Source organism: Phyllostomus discolor, chromosome 5 (assembly GCF_004126475.2).
Source record: "Phyllostomus discolor isolate MPI-MPIP mPhyDis1 chromosome 5, mPhyDis1.pri.v3, whole genome shotgun sequence".
Taxonomy (NCBI): domain Eukaryota; kingdom Metazoa; phylum Chordata; class Mammalia; order Chiroptera; family Phyllostomidae; genus Phyllostomus; species Phyllostomus discolor.
The window spans coordinates 88,842,764-88,860,892 of NC_040907.2; the positions used below are offsets into that span (position 1 = coordinate 88,842,764).

Below are 18,129 nucleotides of genomic sequence, written 5' to 3' on the forward strand. Positions count from 1 at the left end.
CTTGTCTTCCAAAACAAACTTGGGAAACTGAGCCAGAGCCCGCCCTCAGGAGAGCTGGATGTAGGAAAAAGGGCACTGAGCTTGGCGATTCACAAAACTTTCCAGAAAGTGCTGGGCTGCAGAGCTGTGAAGAAGTGATGATACTTGACAGACAGGATTGAAACAGACCTCATTTGGAAGAAATCCTGTCTCTGAAATGGGTGTCCTTTGTTTATTTGTATTTGTTTGTTTGTTGTAAACTGTAACTGCCTTGGGAAAATAGAAAATTAACTCCCACTTTGCTCCTCATTTTACAAACTATAGGCTTTTAAGCTGTAAAGACAGTTGTGGAATGGGTGTTACAGTGAGAACACTCTGAAGACTCTGGCAGGAGCAAACTTTCCTGACTGACTTCCCCAGTTGTTCTCCAGAGAGCAGGGATGTGTACTCATTTCTCCTGTGGCATCAGAAGGGTGAAGAGGAGGGAGGGAACCCCCTGGAACATCCTCTAGTTGTTTGCCGTGGACTTCTTTTGTCACGCAGTGAGCGTGACTTTTTCTGTTGCTGAGTAAGGAACATAGACCCTGAGGATGGTGTTGGGTCATGGGCAGTCTTCAGAAACAGAGGTTTGTGTGTTCCTGTTATGCTGGAAGAAAACATCCGCTGCATAGCAGTGTGACCCACTCCATGACAAATGAGGCCGTGATGTCTCTGAATTGAGTGCGCTGCTCTCTGATGCTTAGGCGGAGCCAGCCCCTGGCATGCACAACTGAACTTGGGTATTTGAACAGGTGGCCAGAATTAAAGGACAGAAGGAGCAGAGGTAGGACAGTGACTTGGAAGGGGATAGTCACTGCTTTAGCCTCAAAGCCTAACAAGAAGAAGGGCTCCGTGAACCTCTGTCGTGGGAATATCAAGTTTAAAGACACACTGTACCTATCACTGGTACTTGCTGCTTTTCAGGAGTGGAGCTGACCACTCAAAGGCTCAGCTAGTTCCACCTTGAAATGAGTCTTACCACCAGATGCTGGCTCTCCTGACCAAAGGAATCCATTGTGCTAGTCCACATGAGTTAGTGTACACAACAGGGTAACCATGTGAACTGGCCTGGACATGCGATCCTTGCATGTGATGGGTGTTCAGTGAATATTTGATAGTTTCCTGGGTATCCAGACAGTTTCTCTACATTTAGTACTCTGTGTACTGAAATAGACATACTTCAGGTACAGTTTAAAAAACATTTCTTTAACAAGCGTTGAAACTTTTCTCTTTTTAACCAGAAAAAAATTCTTTGCTGCTCTTTGATGATAATTAAATGTTTTTAGCCTTTCTTAACATCTCATTCACTGGAATTGAAACCTGTTTGCTTTTATTCTAACTTCAGTAGTGGTTTATGTAAAGGCAGCCTGTCTGTGTGTCCTCTCTGGTAGGGCCAATATAAAGATGCTCCATGAATGGCGAAGGGAGCCTTCTTTTCTTCATCTTTAACAGGGCAACATTTTGCTCACAGATTGTGTTATTGTCAGAATTAAATACTATAATATATACCCAAGCCTCTAAGATTTTCAATTGTAGTTCCCCTCCCTTCTCGTCTCCCTTAGGAAAACTCACGGTAATGCATCAGTCCCTCTCCATGCTGGTAAACAAGTGTGTTTTCAAGGCCAGGAAAATAGACTCTGTTCAACCTTGATGGTACCAAACAGGCCGAGAACAGCGTATCACAGCTCAGTGCCTTATGCCTAAATTTCCTTTATCAAATTGTGCAGATCTTTATTATTTGAACACCTTTTTGGGGATTTCTTGTTTTGTGGTGTTCTTACATTTTTCACGTAGATTAGCACTTATACTATCAGATGAGCATCCGTGGTCCCTTTCAGAATTCTTTACGTTTTAGAAATCTGCACAAAGTAGGAAGCTGCCACTGTTCCCTGAGAAAAAGGACAGGTCAGTGGAAATAACGAATCATGATGTTGTACACCTGAGACTAATATAATGCTGTGTCAGTTGTACCTAAGTTTAAAAATAAGAACAGGTCAGAGTGACTTGCCACAGGATTTTATTATTCAGATAAGATAAAAAGCATAAGGAAATCGCAAAACTGAAAGTCGACCCATTTCAATTGATAGTCTCTCATACTGCCTCTTTTGTGTTCGTTGACACTCTCAAACATTTTCCCTTCCACTGTTTTTTTCCTTTTCCAGTATCCATTAACAATCAAACAGTTTATTTTTCTTTGAAAGGATATTTTGAAAAATGTGCTCACTTTTGAGTCTGCATTTTCTCTGAAGGACAGGCCAAAGAGCTCACTCATAAGACTACCCAAGCTCAGCACACCAGGGAAGCCTTTTTCATCCTCGAAATGATTCTCGAATTTACAACCTTCTTCATAATTAAATAGTTTATTATCATTTGGCTGACTGGATACTGATGTTTATAAGTCAGGTCTTCTTCTGTTTTGGCAGAGGTTGTGTTTGTGTGTTTGTTTTTTGGAGATTAAGCCGATGCAAAAAAAAAAAAGTTCTTGCATCTAGGCAGTATGGTCATTTTGACATATCTTGTTGAAATATTTCAAAAGCTCAGTTGCACCAGGGAAGACTGATGAATGGCATCACAGTCTGGAGCACCTCAGCTTGCCTGCACTTGAACAGCCTGGCATTTGTGAGAGCTAGAAATTAGGTCACAGAAAGGAAGGTATGTGTCTGCTGGGGGTAGGGGGAGGAGTGGAGAGCTGGCCGCTGCTCCAGAGTGCCCATACACCTCTCCCACCATGCTGCTCTCTGCTGTCCTAAGCACTTTGAATAGATCCTGAGTGTGGGTCCAGTTTAGTGTTAAAATACAAAAGTATTGAAGTAAAGAGGATAACGAGCCTGGTCACCAGCGTCAGATCACAGAGGTAAACCTGCAGATGCTGGCCACAGTCCCACCTCAGCATGTCCTGGTTTATGCCTTGCATTTTTCCTCCTTTGTTTAAATATTCAACCTGTCCAACCTGTTTGGGCTGAACAAGCTGGTGCTAGCAAGCATCTAAACATGCCCACTCACTGTCAATGTTTTTCTGATTTGTTAAGGAAGGTGATTAGCAACAAAATCTGCGCCCCGACACACACTAAAAATTGAACAAGCTGCGCAGAAATCTCAGTATACATATGCAGCACGCTGGGTTCCCCTCACCACCTCTTGGGCGTGTGTGTTGTGCCCATGGGCCTTTCTCCTCTGTGTCCTTCTAGATGCTGAGTTGGAGAGCTTGTTGTCCTTCAGTGGGGATAGATTTTGTATTTCCTTAAACCAGAGATTCAGTTGCATAATGGGTTCCTTGGTATATGGTGTTAACACTTAATTCTTCATGCATATATAGCCCAGCTCACCTGGAAGGGTTGTTCTAGTTCTACAGGTGGGAGAACTGAGGTCTGCAATCTTACAGGGTTCAGCTGAGATCAGAAGTAACCTTGGCCCCTTTCCCTGGAGCACATCACTTGGTGACGTGTCACCTGTGGCGAGCAGAGGTCAGTGTGTACCACCATAATCCCAGGTTTAAAAAACGGTGACTGCACTGCTGCAGTCAGGCAGGGGCATTGGTTTTCACAGGTGACATTTCTCTTTGGAGTCATTTTCTTCATTTCTCTCTGAGTTGTACTGATTGGTGTACCCTGTTCCTCCTTAGCTCTTTCTTGTGGCCCCTAAATAATGTGATATGTTTCCCCAGTGTGGTGTTGTCTTTCCTTTTCTCCGCACTCCTTCCCTGCTCCCACCGCCCAGCATCCCAGGTGTTTCTGTGGCAGCAGGACCTCTTGAAGGACCCCCGCCTAACTAAGCATTACTTGTTCCTCTTTTGGAAGCAGCTGAGGAGCAGCAAATAGTGACTTGGCACCACCTTATTATGGTGATAATCATCTCTTCCTCTTCTGTAAGAAGAAAGAGGATGTGAATGACTAGCTTCTGCCATCTTAAGAACGCTAAAGCTAATTCCCTCAGGGCTGAAGGGAGAAGAGGTCTCAGTGACCAGTGACTTCAGTGTTTCCATTCTACCCTTAATCTAAGTCTTGGGGGTTGGCTTAACTATAGTTTTTTAGCTGTTTGCCACAGAAGGGCCTTCTCCAGTGGTGGAGATAGGATTGCTTCCCTCAGGGGTAATGGCTCTGAGAATGTCAACCTCAGATGGGCTTCATCATGTGGTAAGGGAGCCGTGCCACAGGCCCAGCTCTGGGTGTGGGACTGGGACCCCAGGCTGTATGAGAAGATTGAATAAATGGAGGGAGTGTAGCCTGGGGAAGGAGAGCCCATTCCAATATAACACCTGCCAAGAAATATCTAAAGAAAGGTGGTAACTTTCTACTTGCTTCTCTGGATTAACACAGGGAAGGTCCAGGCAGGCCAGTTTCAGCTCTGCACGAATGAGGGGGTTCTCTTTGGGTGAGATAGAGATCAACTCATTCTACCTCTGAGGTCTTTTGTTTGTTTTTTAAGAATTTGTGGTTTTTACATGGGTATATAGATGATGCATTTTTGTGGGTATTATAAATAGGTATCCAGGGAGCCAAATAAGTTATGAAGCATGTTGTAACAAATGAAAATGTGTTTTAGCAAAACAAGGGAAGGCAAAGAAAAAATAGTTCAGAGGTGTTTAGGGTGTACTGATTCAAAGGCATGGTAGTTAGGAACAGGGTCTAGAATCAAGATTTTTTAAAGGTTGATACTTATTGACATAGGCCACCTGCCAGGCTCTTCTATGCTGCATCAGAGAGTCAGGAGAGGAGGAAGGCGCTTCAGGATGAGCAGTGAAGGGCCCTCTGTTTTCCAAGTAGACAGTCAATAACTGGAAAATGCACCTTGATTCTGTTCTGAGGTCAGTGGCTTCCAGTATCAGCAAAGAAGTGGGGGGAAAAATGCAATAGCCAAAATGTTACTCTTCTCCTACCTGAAGGATGGCTGAGAGATTGGGAACATTGAGGGGAAAACGTTCTTCAGGTATCATCCTCCCAGCTCTATCCATCAAAAGTGTTTCCACCCAAGGTCTTACATGAGACCAAGATGAGGAAGGAATTGCCTTCCCCGTCATGCATGACCAAGGAGACAGGCACTGATAGAGCAGGAGAGAGCAGGATAGAGTGAGGGATCTGGCTGAAACTGCACCCTGGAGTTGGGGTTGGTGAACAGCTCTGGTCTGAGGAGCAGTAGAGAAAAAGTGTAAACACATTTGTGAAACTGAACCCCTGGCACATCCCTACTTTGAATTAAGACTCCTTAACTTTTTATGCAGTTTCCATTGATGGTACCACCAGAGTCAGGCTGCATTCAACAAGGCAACATGTGGGACATGGTCTTTTAGACACCTCCCTCATCATCTGCCTGAGTGTAGGCAAAGGCAACAGGAATACACTTGAATATCAAGACCAAGATGCAAATCTCCCCTTCATCCTGGCCTGTGCTAGTCACACCGCCTGTGTCAGAGGACATGGGCTCTCACTGGCTTATGTTGAGGTGGGCACAGCATCTCCGCAGCCTTGGGAACAGCCTGGTGGAGGCATCCCCATAGCTGACCTGCAGACAGCAGGAACGCCTCCCTGAGGTAGGCACTTCACACTAAGCTGACTTCAAGATCTTTCTGAGCATGCTCTCTCCTTGGTCAGCAAGGCTGCTTACACTGTTGTCCAGCCTTCCTCCTCACCCAGGTGGAGCTGGTGTGACCTGCCTTCTGGATAAGCATGAGTGAACCTGAACAACACCCAAATTACTAGACAGTGCCTTTGAGCTCACAGGTGGGGCCACACTGGGAAAGGCTGGGTTGATGCTTTGCCATCCTGTCCTTGGCCCCGTGTACACCTCCGTCTTCACTACCCAGCCCCTCATTTGGTGCACAGGACTCCAATGACTTTACAAGTATCATAGCTCCCTTCCTCTCCCCTCCCCTCCCCCTTCCTGCACATCTATTACAGAAACATACACAAACCTTTCTGGGGGCTTTCTTTTCTTTGGTTCAAAACATAGGTTGCAGAGCTGTGATGCTTTCAAATCTCGTTCATTCTCTCTTTGGTTGTCACGTGGCTTTCTTTGTTGGGAAAGCAAAGGTAGCACAGGGTACAGGTAGGAGTGGGGATATGCCCATAACCAGGCTGTGAAAACCTGTTTGGAACCTGTTGACCTCACTCAGTCTGTGGGCCCCGAACAGTGCTGACTACTATTTGTGTACGGTTTGTGTCCCGTGTCCTGAAAGAGTGACCTTTTTTTGTAATGCCATTCACTCAGATGATCAAATAATTCAGCTTCTAGGTAAATAAAATCCATGAGGAAATTAAGACTGAAAAGTTGGTAAATGCTGGAAATATGTAAATCTCTCCTGAGGTTTGACCTTCACATGTAAGTTAGATACAGGAACACTTGAAGAGTGTTTGGGACTTGCCTTGAGGATATCTTCTATTAGCTGAGAGTTTTCTAAAAGATTTTACCGTGAAAACAACTTTATGAATGTTAAACTGCAACTTTTTTTGTTACGTATTTGTACTTGGTAAACATGTGTAGGGACTACTGGTGACCCTGGGAGAAGCTTAATGCTTATGTCCAAAAAATGTCAGCGTCTTAGTCAGAAAGTTAACCAGATCTGTGAACAGTGTGAAGGGTTAGAATTTCCCTGTCATCCGTTGGCCTTCACACTTGAGTATCACCTGGAGGACTTGTGGAAACCCAGGACACTGGGGTCAGGCCTGAGAACTTGCCTTTGTAACAGGCTCCTGGGGGATGCTGATGCTGCTGGTCGGAGGACCGTAATTTGAAATCCAGTGCTTTGGGACAGGGGTCCCCAACCTCCAGGCCATGGGCTGGTACTGGTCTGGGCCTGTTAGGAACTAGGTCTCACAGCAGGAAGTGAGCGCATGTAATGCCCTCGAATCACCCCGAAACCATCCCCCCAACCCTGGTCCGTGGAAAAACTGTCTTCCATGAAACCAGACCCTCGTGCCAAAAAGGTTGGGAACTGCTCCTGTAGGAGACGGGTTGTATTCTCCCAGGGCATTTTACAGATGTGGAAACTGAAGCTGAGGTTGCCGAAGTAACTTAGGCAGTCTACGTGGTTACTAGATGGTAGAACCAGAATATGGCATCTGCATGTCTCACACTCCGACTGCCCCAAGCCTTCATTGCCATCACGTGGTCTTTCTGTCTCCTTCCCATCTTCCCACCCATATTTGCTTTTTTTTTTTTTCATATATCCCAACTCCTGCTTGCTTCTCAGAGCAAGCCAGTGCTTGAAAGGTCACGAGTTTACTTCTATTCCCAGGTCGACAGATTTGCATACCTAAGAAAGGTCAGCAGAGTTACCTTTGTGGAGCTGGAAATCGGGAAGTTCAGGGAGGGAGGGAAGGAGGGAGGGATGTGCTTTAGAAATGGATCTGTGTCCTTTGAATTACTCTTGTACAAGGTGTATTTGGTTTAGCTCTGATACATTCCTTATTCTCACAGACAGCCTTGCCTAGCTACAACGGATCTTTTCACATTTTAGGAAAGAAATGATTATATCCACTGGAGTAAACTTTGTGTTGAAAATCAGCATCCATCCCAAAATTCAAAGTAGGCTCCTATCAGTGCTAGAAAGTACTCAGACTTTTTTCCTAGTTCAAGAAACATTTTCGGCGTTAGGGTGATTGGTGACGTGGACTATGAAAGAATTCACAAAGAGAAGAAAGTGTATGAAAACTTTATTCTGTGCACTTTCTTTTCTTTGTGAATTCTTTCACAGCCTGTGTCACTGACTACCCTAACATGCAACATTAGTTTTGAGTCATTGCTGTGAAAGCTCCTCAGGGTGCTGTGAATGGGAGAAAGCTTCACTTGACTCCTGAAAGAGTTCTGATAAAATTCCTTCCTTAGACCACAGTGTGGCAGGATTGCTACTATTGAAGTGGCATGCCTCTAAAAGAAAATTCTAGAATTTTATGCAAAAAGCAGATGCTTGCTTTGCATTTACAGTAATTCCTTTCTACTGTGAATGTAGGTATAGCTTTGAATGTCTAAACACAGATTAACCCCAATAGAGAAAACACCAGCATGTGTCCTGAGTGTTCACAGTTGGGGTGTTTTTCATTAAAGTCTCTTCAGTACTGCACTGTTTACAGTTTCATATCAGGTTTGCTCACAGTAAATCCTAGTAAAGCAAATTATTAGCTGTCTTAGAAACTGAGGACGTATGTTATAGTGATGCTGGAAGTGGAACAGATTTTCTGCATTTACTTCATCCTTCCTTCCATTCAGTGATTCAACACTTAATCCTTAGTTTGTTTATCCATTCAGCCATTTTGGCAGGTATTTATTGACTACCTACTATGTGCCATCAAGGGGTTATTGCAGAGTAGTATACTTCGCCATACCAACATTACATATTTCTCATTCTTGCCCATCTGGAAAGTGTGAAAAAATGGTAACTTCATGTGCAGAATGGAGGAGACATGGCTTGGTAGCAGTTTGAATGAAGAAATCACGGAGCTCTTATGAACTGAGGATGTAATGTTGCTGTGAAACACGCATAGGGAAACCCCAGCTCTGTTTACAGAGCTGCTGGAAGGTGGTCCTGGCCCTGTGGCTTTCACTCAGACCACATCCAAATTGCTCTTCACTTCTGATCCAACGTTTTGTGAAGGGCAGTCACCAGCTGGAGAGTACTCCAAGGTTAACAGTGATTGGTATAATTAACAGACTTGAGCTTTAGCTTGGGAGAGCTGGCTAAAGGAGCTGGAGTTGTTCAATTTGGAGGACATTTTGGAGAAAGGCAGTTGTCATCCCAAACCACTGGAAGAGCTGCCATGTATAAGAGAATGTAGACTGATTTTATGTTGCCCCTGAGGACAGATAGACATTTAAAGAAAAGACGTAATTTTTGACTCAAGGTTGGGAAGGTGACTTTAACAATGAGCAGTGCTGAAAATGGATAAGTCCTAGTGGCTGGAAGTATTCAGTCAGAACTAAATGTGTGTTTATACCAAAAAAAAAAAAAATGGGAGAGGACTTTCTGTGCTGAGTGGGAAGTTGGATATCATCCCAGCTCCCTTCCAGTTCTGAGGTTCATTGTAATTTATTGATTCTTAGGGCACATGGAAATTAGATAAACTAACCCTTGAAATAAAACCTGAGAGAAAAACAGACAGACACAAGCCTTCCACTCTGTTTTGGCCATGTTCTGTGGGAGAGAGGCCATGACCGGCTCATGGTGATTCACCCCACCTCCTGTGAGGGTATGGGAAGAAATGGACAGCTAGAGGCCAGGGAAGGAGAGTAGGGGTCAGGTGGGGAGCATTGTTGACCACAGAGCACAGTCAACTCCAGAAATGGTTGGAGCTCCCAACCCTGGTAGCTCTACTGCTGCCTGAAGCCTGCAGCTGTTGGCCCCCGTGTAGCTGAAAGGACAGATTGGGAATGCCCAGTGTCTTAGCCAGCAACTGAAGACTTAACCCTAGAATGGATATTGCTGGAGCTTCGAACCTGGGGTTCCAACTGGTCTCAGTCCAAAAACAGAAGTGGGTGGATGTGTTTGGCAGCCTCATACTTGCCACCAACCCCTCAAGACTGCTCTAATCTGCTCTCCTCTCCCTGCCTTTGACAGCAATGCAGTTCAAGGGAAGTCCCATTTTTGGGGAGAGGGTGTTTTTGGTGGGGGGGGGGGGGGTTGGTGTTTTTTGTTGTTGTTTGGGGTTTGTTTTGTTTTGATGTGTGTGTGTGTGTGTGTGTGTTTTCTTTCAGAATAAGACAGGCAGGATTGGAGGTGGGGAATGTTCTTGCCTGACCTTGGACCCTTCACTCCCAGTTGAAGTTTTGTTAGTGTTTACTATCAGCTGCTAGGCCTTGGGCCACAGTCGCTCAGAAAGGAAGTGTCCCAGCTCATATTGGAGCCCTAAGATTGTAGCTCATGATCCAGAACACAGATCCAGAGGTTTGGCCTTAGGAGGCAAATCTGGAGGGAAGGCATGGACTCGAGTTGGCACACTGAGGTCCATCCCGTCCCAGTCGTGAAGCCCTGGGTATGTCAGCCTCCCCACACCTCAACAGCTTCATCTGCAAAATGGAAATCATAATCTGTGTCAGTTTCCCACCTGATACTGAGTGCTAGCCCTAGTCCCTCTTTTTCCTCTCTCTGTGAAAACAACTTGTTGTAAATCCTAGTAACTAGATAATAAAATACCATTTTGCAAGTGGTAGTATCATGATAAAAAAGGTGTAACTTGACATGAGCTAGTGAACAACTGACAACCTTTGGTTTGCAGTATTCTCACAGGTTGTTGTAGCCTCATGTTCATCTGCACAAATAACCTACTGACTGTTGAAAAGGGTATTCGAGTTATTTACCAAAAGGGTAGGTTTCATATTAATTTGCATCCCTTAGTATTATCATACTTCCTCAATTCTTAGATGCTATGGAAAAATTTGTTTACTTCTTTAAAGTTAGAATGTGCGGTACATTCAATGTCAAAGAAACTTGCCAGCCTTTCTTTTTCCCCTCCAAACACTGATGATCTCCATAAGTAACCTTAGAATGCAGCAGGGACTTAGAATAAGGCTATTTGTTTTCAATAACTTTCTCAAGGCTTTAGGTGACCTAGAGCTAATGATAAAGCATCCTTTCCTAATAATCTAAGCAAGAACTCTGTGGATGTGGGCATTATGGTTGGGATTCCTTTCCATTCTGTCCCACTGGATCTTTCTGCTCCCCCACACCAATTCCCCCTAGGAGGACAGAGATTTGACCTGAGCCGCCTTCTCTGAGGCCCATTTCCTCAAGGGTTAGGCCACATCTAACCTGCTGTGGAAGGTTGGGCTGGTGCTCTTTAAGCAGGGGCTAATCTTCTTGAATGTGTCTGTAGAACCAGAACAGGGGAGGTCAGCATCTTAACCTCCACAGGCTCAGCAACAAGGACTCACAGGTATCACAGGGCAAGGTTATGTGAGGGAAAGGCACTCTACCTTAGTTGTCATTGAGACGGTGGCCTGAGAGCCTATATTGCTGCTGCGTCTGGTTCACCAGCTTCTTTGCCTTTTCATCTTCATCCTGTCTTCTCTGAAGATGGCCCAGCAGAAAATCAGCTGAACTACTTTTTTTTTTTTTAGATTTTTTTTAAGGTTTTATTTATTTATTTATTTATTTATTTTTAGAGAGAGGGGAAAGGAGGGAGAAAGAGAGGGAAAGAAACATCAATGTGTGGTTGCCTCTTGCATGCCCCCTACTGGAGACGTGGCCTGCAACCCAGGCATGTGCCCTGACTGGGAATCTAACTGGCGACCCTTTGGTTCACAGGTCAGTAGTCAAACCACTGAGCCACACCAGCCAGGGCTGAGCTTCTTTTTACAAGTGTGACAGGATAGTTTATGAAAACTTGGTTATTCTTCCCATTCCTGAGAGCTTATCCAATATAATAATCTTGTAAAAGTTATTTATAAGAAGCTATGGCTACCTTCTGACATCTGGCTATTTAACCCCAGTCAAAGATGATGATGATGCTGATGATTGTCATCAGGAAAACTAAACCTTTTATGTCACAAAGCAAGGAAATGACTATCTTTGTAATGTTTTTCCTTTCCCTATACGTCTTGGGATCTTATTCTTAGGATGTTTGTTTAGAACTTGTCAAGCTAGGTCACTTTAAATCAAGTGTCCATAAAACTCTCTTTCTGGAACCCATAAAACTCTTTACTGTAATATGTATATTCCTCGTCTCATAGATGACAAGGTTGCAGCATGTAACCTACTGACTTTATTGTCCCAACTTTTTCCGTGAGCTGTTAATCCATGTAATACTACATGGACAACATGGAAAGGCTTTTGGGTCTTACTAAGCAACCCAGATATTTTTTCAGTCAGCACTTCTCAAATTTGCCCCCCAACTTTTTTCAGAAGGCAGAAGAGAGAGAACACACAGTACTGGTAGAGGTAGGGTCGGTTATGGGGGCAAATACAGAGTGATTACTTATTTTATGAACTAGTGGTATCTGGGAATTCTTTATTCTATAGAATTATGTGTCCTAAAAATACAGGGTCTGGCAGAAGTAACTGCCTGCTTGAGTATGGTTGGTAGGGTAATAATATAGCTGTAATAATTTATAGTTTTAATCTGAATATTTCACTTAAAATGTCAGAAATGGCATTATTTGTGCCAGACCTTGTAGTATTGGGTTGGCCAAAAAGTCTGTATGATTTTTTCCATAAAGTGGAACACATTATTTATTTTCATCAGTAACTTAAGTGATTTGGATATTTTGAGTATGTTTGCTCTTTCCTGCATAATATAATGTTGACTGTTCTCAGTTAATGTCTCAGTTTGATCGCTGTCAACTTCAACTGGTCTACCCAACCATGGAGCATTGTCCAGTGAGAAATCTTCAGCACAAAACTTCACAAATCACTTTTGACATGTTTGGTTAGTCACAGCACCTTCTCCATCTGCTGCACAAAACTCTTTTTGTGTGTGTGTTTTTACCTTTCTTGAAATAATAAAGCATAATATGCTAAAAATGTCACTTTTTTCTTCCATCTTTATATTAAAATAGCTACACAAAAAATCGCCAATTTTGATGTTTTCATTTTTTTTATTATATTCTATTGATTATGCTATTACAGTTTTCCTGATTTTTTCCCCTTTGCCCTCTTCCACCAATCACCACCCACTCTCTCTGGCAGTGCCCCCACCATTGTTCATGTCCATGGGTCATAAGTGTAAGTTCTTTGGCTGCTCCATTTCCTTTATTGTACTTTATATCCCCATGGCCATTCTGTAACTACCTATTTGTACTTCTTAATCCCCTCACCTCTTCACCCACTCCCCCTCAGCCCCTTCCTATCTGGCAACCATCAAAAAGCTCTCTGTATCCATGATTCTCTTGGTTCTGTTTCTGTTGTTAATCGCTTAGTTTGTTTTTTAGATTCAATTGTTGATACATACGTATTTTTGCCATTTTACTGTTCATAATTTTGATCTTTTTCTTAAGTTCCTTTAACATTTCATATAATAATGGTTGCTGGTGATAAACTCCTTTAATTTTTTCTCGTCTGGTAAGTACTTTATCTGCCCTTTGATTCTAAATGATAGCTTTGCTGGTAGAGCAATCTTGGCTGTAGGTCTCCATTGTTCATTACTTTAAGTATTTCTTGCCAGTCCCTTCTGGCCTGTGAAGTTGCTTTTAAGAAATCAGCTGATAGTCTTATGGGAACTCCCCTGTAGGTAACTAACTTCCTTTCTCTCAAAAAATTTTTTTAGATTGTATTTATTTATCTTTGGACAGAGGGGAAGAGATAGAGAAGAGGGAGGCAGAGAAACACCAATGTGCAAACGAAACATCGATTGGTTGCCTCTTACATACCTCCAACTGGGGACCTGGCCCACAACCTAGGAATGTGCTCTAACTGGGAACCAAACCAGTGACCTTTCTGTTCACAGGCAAGCACTCAATCCACCAGCCAAGGCTCTTGCTGCTTTTAAGATTCTCTCTTTATCTTTAACCTTTGACATTGTAAAAGTCAAAGGTTAACCTATGACATGTCTTAGAGTGGGCCTCTTTGCATACATCTTGTTCGGGACTCTGTGCTTCCTAGACTTGCAGACTTGCATGTCTGCTGCCTTCCCCAAACTAGGGAAGTTTCCTTTCACTGTTTTTTCAAGTAGAATTCAAAGTTTCCCCAGAAGCTGTTTATACTGTTCTCATTTTGGGGGGTTCTTTTTTCTTCTTGTTGTTCTGATTGGTTGTTGTCTGCTTCCTTATGTTCCAAATCATTGATTTGACTCTCAGCTTTATCTACTCTTCGGTTGTTTCTCTGTAAATTGTTCTTTATTTCAATTAGTGTGTCCTTTGTTTCTGATTCAATTTTTTTTATGCTGTTGAGGCTGTCACTAAGTTCCTTGAGCAATGTTTTATCCTTATAACCAGTGTTTTGAACTCTGCCTCTGATAGATTGCTTATCTCCACTTTGTTTAGCTCTTTTTCTGCAGTTTTGATCTGTTCTTTCATTTGGGCCATGTTTCTTTGTCTTCTTGTTTTGGCAGCTTCCCTGTCTTTGTTTCTGTGTATTAGGTAGAGTTGCTTTGACTCTGTGTCTTGGTAGTGTGGCCTAATAAAGTAGATGTCCTATAAGGTCCATTGGCACAGCCTCTCCTATGACCCAAACTGGGTTTTCAAAGTGCGCCCTTTGTGTGCGCTGAGTTCATCCTCCTTGTAGTGGAGACTTGATTGCTGTTGGCAGATCAATGCAAAGGATTTGCCCAGACCAGTCAGCTGCATGGACTGGCTGTGACCACTGACCACCCACTCCCACCTTCTGTGGAGGATCAGCTGTGCAGGTGCAGGGTGGATGGTCTGTAGCTGTCCACTCGGTGGGCTAATCCTGAGATTTCCCGGGTGCTGCAGGCCAAGGTTAGTCACCACTTTTGCTTTGCCTGGGGCACCCTGCCTGAGCTATAAATCAATCTGAGATGGCTGCTACTTGTGCTGGGCTTGGAGATCCCACCCCAAGCCAAGCTATGAATCTGGGCTGTCTGCTGCTAATGCCAGGCCTGGGGCTCACTGAAGACAGCTGTTGCTTGTTTGATAGGATTTAGGAAGCGTTTGAGCCAGGACCGACCATTCATATGGAAAAGCAGCTTGGGTGGGCCTGTAAGTTGGATGGGAAGTAGTCTCTGGGGATCTCCAAGTCAGGTCAAACAGTGTTAGCCAAGTTGATGGAATCTCAAATACAGAGAGAAGGGTTTAGAAAAGGGACAGTGGCCTCTGCTCCTCTTGATGCCAGACACTTCAGTTCCTCCCTCTATACCACTGGTGCCTTTCAAGCCGCTACCCTGGTGTTAGAGCTCAGAGGCAGTGAGTCTGAGTAGGTGAGTTCATGTGTGGGCTCTTTAAGAAGAACTCCTTGGGGCTCCAGCAGTTTCTTCCACTGACTGAATTCCCACTGGTTTTTGCAGCCAGAAGTTTTGGGGACTTACTTTCCTGGCACTGGAACCCTGGTCTGGGGGTCCTGGTGTGGGACTGGGACTGTTCACTCCCAAGATATCCCTTCCAAATTTTTATCCACCACACCTGGTTGTGGGACCAGTCTGCTCCACATCTGCACTCCTCCTACCAGTCTGGGTGGGTGTGCTTTCCTTAATTCCATAGTTGTAAGACTTCCATTTAACTCAATATCTGATGGTTCTGAGTGATGGTGGGTCCATATTTTAGTTGTAATTTTGATGTCGTTGTGCAAGGAGGTGAACCTTGTCTCCCTATGCTGCCATCTTGACCAGAAGTCCTAATAAGTTTTTTTAATGCGTGTTGATATGATAGCTGTTACCATACTGTCTAACAAAATTGTTTTGAGTGACATTAAAGACAACTAAGCACTACTAGAACCATCTTATGGAAAAAAAATAATGAACTTTTTGGCCAACTGAATACATTTTGGCCAACTGACAAGAAGAACAGATCATCAAATAGTTTCTTTTCATCTCATTAGTGCCAGTGAAGTTCATGAATGTCTCCCAACAGACAACAAAGTATTAAGTGACATTTTTGAATAGCACTCGCAAGAGATTTAAGAGGGTTAAAGGAAGTTACAGGTGTTTAAAAGAGAGAAGTCACTATGAATTATACTTCATATCTCTCAAGAAAACTTATGAACACCTAAATATAAAATGTAAAAACTTAAAAGAAATAAATCAACTCAGTGTTTTGCTAAATCACATTGTATGTGTGTGTTTTCCAGACACATGAAGATCCATGAGAAGGACCCTAACAGTGCCGCAGCTGCCGCTCCTCCATCCCCGCTGAAGCGCAGGCGGCTGTCCTCCAAAAGGAAATTCAGTCACGATGCCGAGTCAGAGAAAGAAGACCCAGCGCCTGCTAAAAAGGTCCTCTGCTCCTAGCCTGGATGTGCCCAACCACGGGACTCCTGGTCAAAATACCCCTAGTCTTTATTTTTGAAGTTTGGGGTCCTGGCAGCCATCCTCCCTAAGCTTTTGGCCTGTTTCCCCACTGTTTTGTAAGGTGCCCACAGGAAAAAAAAGTGCCTGTGTGTTTCTCTGTGGAGCCCCGTGGCTGAGCCCACTGATGAAATGAAGAGCTCATTCCATTGCTCCTCTACTTCTCTTTTTTCCTAGCTGGAATGGGGGCTTCATATGTGTTAGGGACTCTTTTGTCCTCACTTTTTTATTCCCAGTGTCAATCAGATGCTGGGTGCTCTGTAAATACGTGTTGAATGGATGAGAGAGGGTGGGTTGGATGGTATTTTTAGTGAGTATGTATTGCATGAATGAAGGGCTGGGTCAGTAGTATCCTAAATACCTAGGAGGTGGTACCCCATTCCTTTTAGATAGCCTCTGGATTGAGTAGGCTTCTTTCAGAAGCAAACCCATTTGGGAAGCCTCCTTCATGACTTCACTTTTTCCTTTTCCCTAAGATGGTAGAAGGTGGGCAGTCAGGTGACTTGAAGATGAAGGCTGATGAAGTATTCCACTGCCCAGTATGTTTCAAGGAGTTTGCTTGCAAGTATGGACTGGAGACCCACATGGAGACCCACTCAGATAACCCACTAAGGTAGGAGAAAGGGTGGGATGTACCTGCACTCTGGAAAACTCTTTCCATTCCTGTATTTTCTAGTAGATGATATTTCTATTTTTGTCATTACTACATACTGGGCTAAAATCATTTAACTTGGATATGAGGACATTAGTAAGGCCATTAAGAATGGTGTATGAAGTCAGGCTGAAAGGTGTACAGCAGGAGGTGGCTGTAGCCACAGCGTGTGTTCACTGAGGTTCACTCTGCTTCCTTCACCCCTGGTGAGCCCATGCAGCCATCACTTATTAGCCCCCCGTGCATGGGAAGTCTCCTCTCATGGGGCTTTTAGGCAGCAGACATACTGTCTTCTCAAAAGGTGTTGCAACGCAGTAATTGTTAGCTGTGCAAGAGTATGTGGCAAGGATAGGAACCGTAGGTGTTTACACTGGACTGGACTGGTGACACAGACCAGAGAATGCCTTTTAGTGTGACACCAAGTTCTACTTTGGGCAAGGCATTCAACCTAAAGGGAAGTGATTGTTCTGCTGGTCCAACCTCAGTTTTAGCTTTTTGCTGACTCTGGTTTTTCTGATCCTCAGCCTTCCCATGCAGAAACATGGATGGTAATGACTGTCCAGCAGAACATGGGGCTATGGGGGCATGGAAGTCAGCTTTTATCCCTACCTTCTCTGAGAACTTTTATATCAGGCAGAAAGTCCTGTGTTCTTAGTGAGCAGGTAGGCTTGGAAGCTTTTCCTATAAAACTGCCATTTTTAAAATGCTGTGCCACAATTTTTGAGCATTGAAAAGAACAAGGCACCATCGGGAGCCACTGGTGCAGTGTGAGGCTGCAAAGTGGCACGTCCACCAGGGTCACCTAGGGCAAAGGCGAGCACATAAATGGCTGTAGCATTGGGTTGCAGAAGACAGTTTGGGAGTGTAGAACTCTGGGCATCTGCCTGTGTGTGCGACTCACTGATACGTGGACCAGATTTCCTTCCTGAAGGTACATGTTTGGTTTTGACTTAAGAGTGAGAAGGTCTGAGCAAGCTGAAGACTTCTGTGTTGAGGGAAAAGCCTAATTAATTGTACAATAACTTAAAGCCGTGTGAAATATCATTATCTTTAGTCACATTAGCTTGACATTTTTCCATTGGGGGAAAAAGGATTTATGACGAGTTTAAACTGCTGAGCAGTTGAAGTGCTATAAAATGTCTTTACATAACTTCCCCATCTTGGGAAATTGCATAATGTGTGGGAGTGGGCATGGGCCGGTTGTCAGGACCCTGGGTCCCAGTGCTGTCTCTGCTCATGTGGGACCTTGACCAGCTGCATCTGAACCTTGAAGGAGAGCTGGACCTGATAATCCTGGTGTTCCCTCTCAGGCCTTAAATTCTGTGATTCTGAAACCTGTCTCTTAAACAGTTCTTTGTTTACCAAGAAAAAGCATCTGGCGCTTTCTCTTATAGGCCCTGTAGTTCTGAGAGATTCAGGAACTTAACTTCATGGCTTCATTACCATCCACAGCATCCCTGGATGTGGGCTTGTGGGTGATGAATATTGAGATAGTTCTCTAGACAGAGGACCTGAGCAAGCAGATGAGCCTCACATGGCAAGTTGTGGGCAGAGGCAGGAATAGCCCATGGGACCCTC

At 44.0% G+C, this 18,129-nt stretch overlaps 1 protein-coding gene across 5 annotated transcripts in view; it reads left to right on the top strand.

The window, feature by feature from the left end:
- The window catches only part of RREB1 (ras responsive element binding protein 1), a 178,234-nt gene that overhangs the window by 122,233 nt on the left and 37,872 nt on the right, over positions 1-18,129 (top strand). For all 5 annotated transcript variants that reach the window (XM_036026522.1, XM_028511736.2, XM_036026524.1 and 2 more), the window contains 2 exons: positions 15,683-15,827; positions 16,376-16,512. In XM_036026522.1, coding sequence (XP_035882415.1) covers positions 15,683-15,827; positions 16,376-16,512 — 282 coding nt within the window. The remainder of the gene's footprint in view (positions 1-15,682; positions 15,828-16,375; positions 16,513-18,129) is intronic.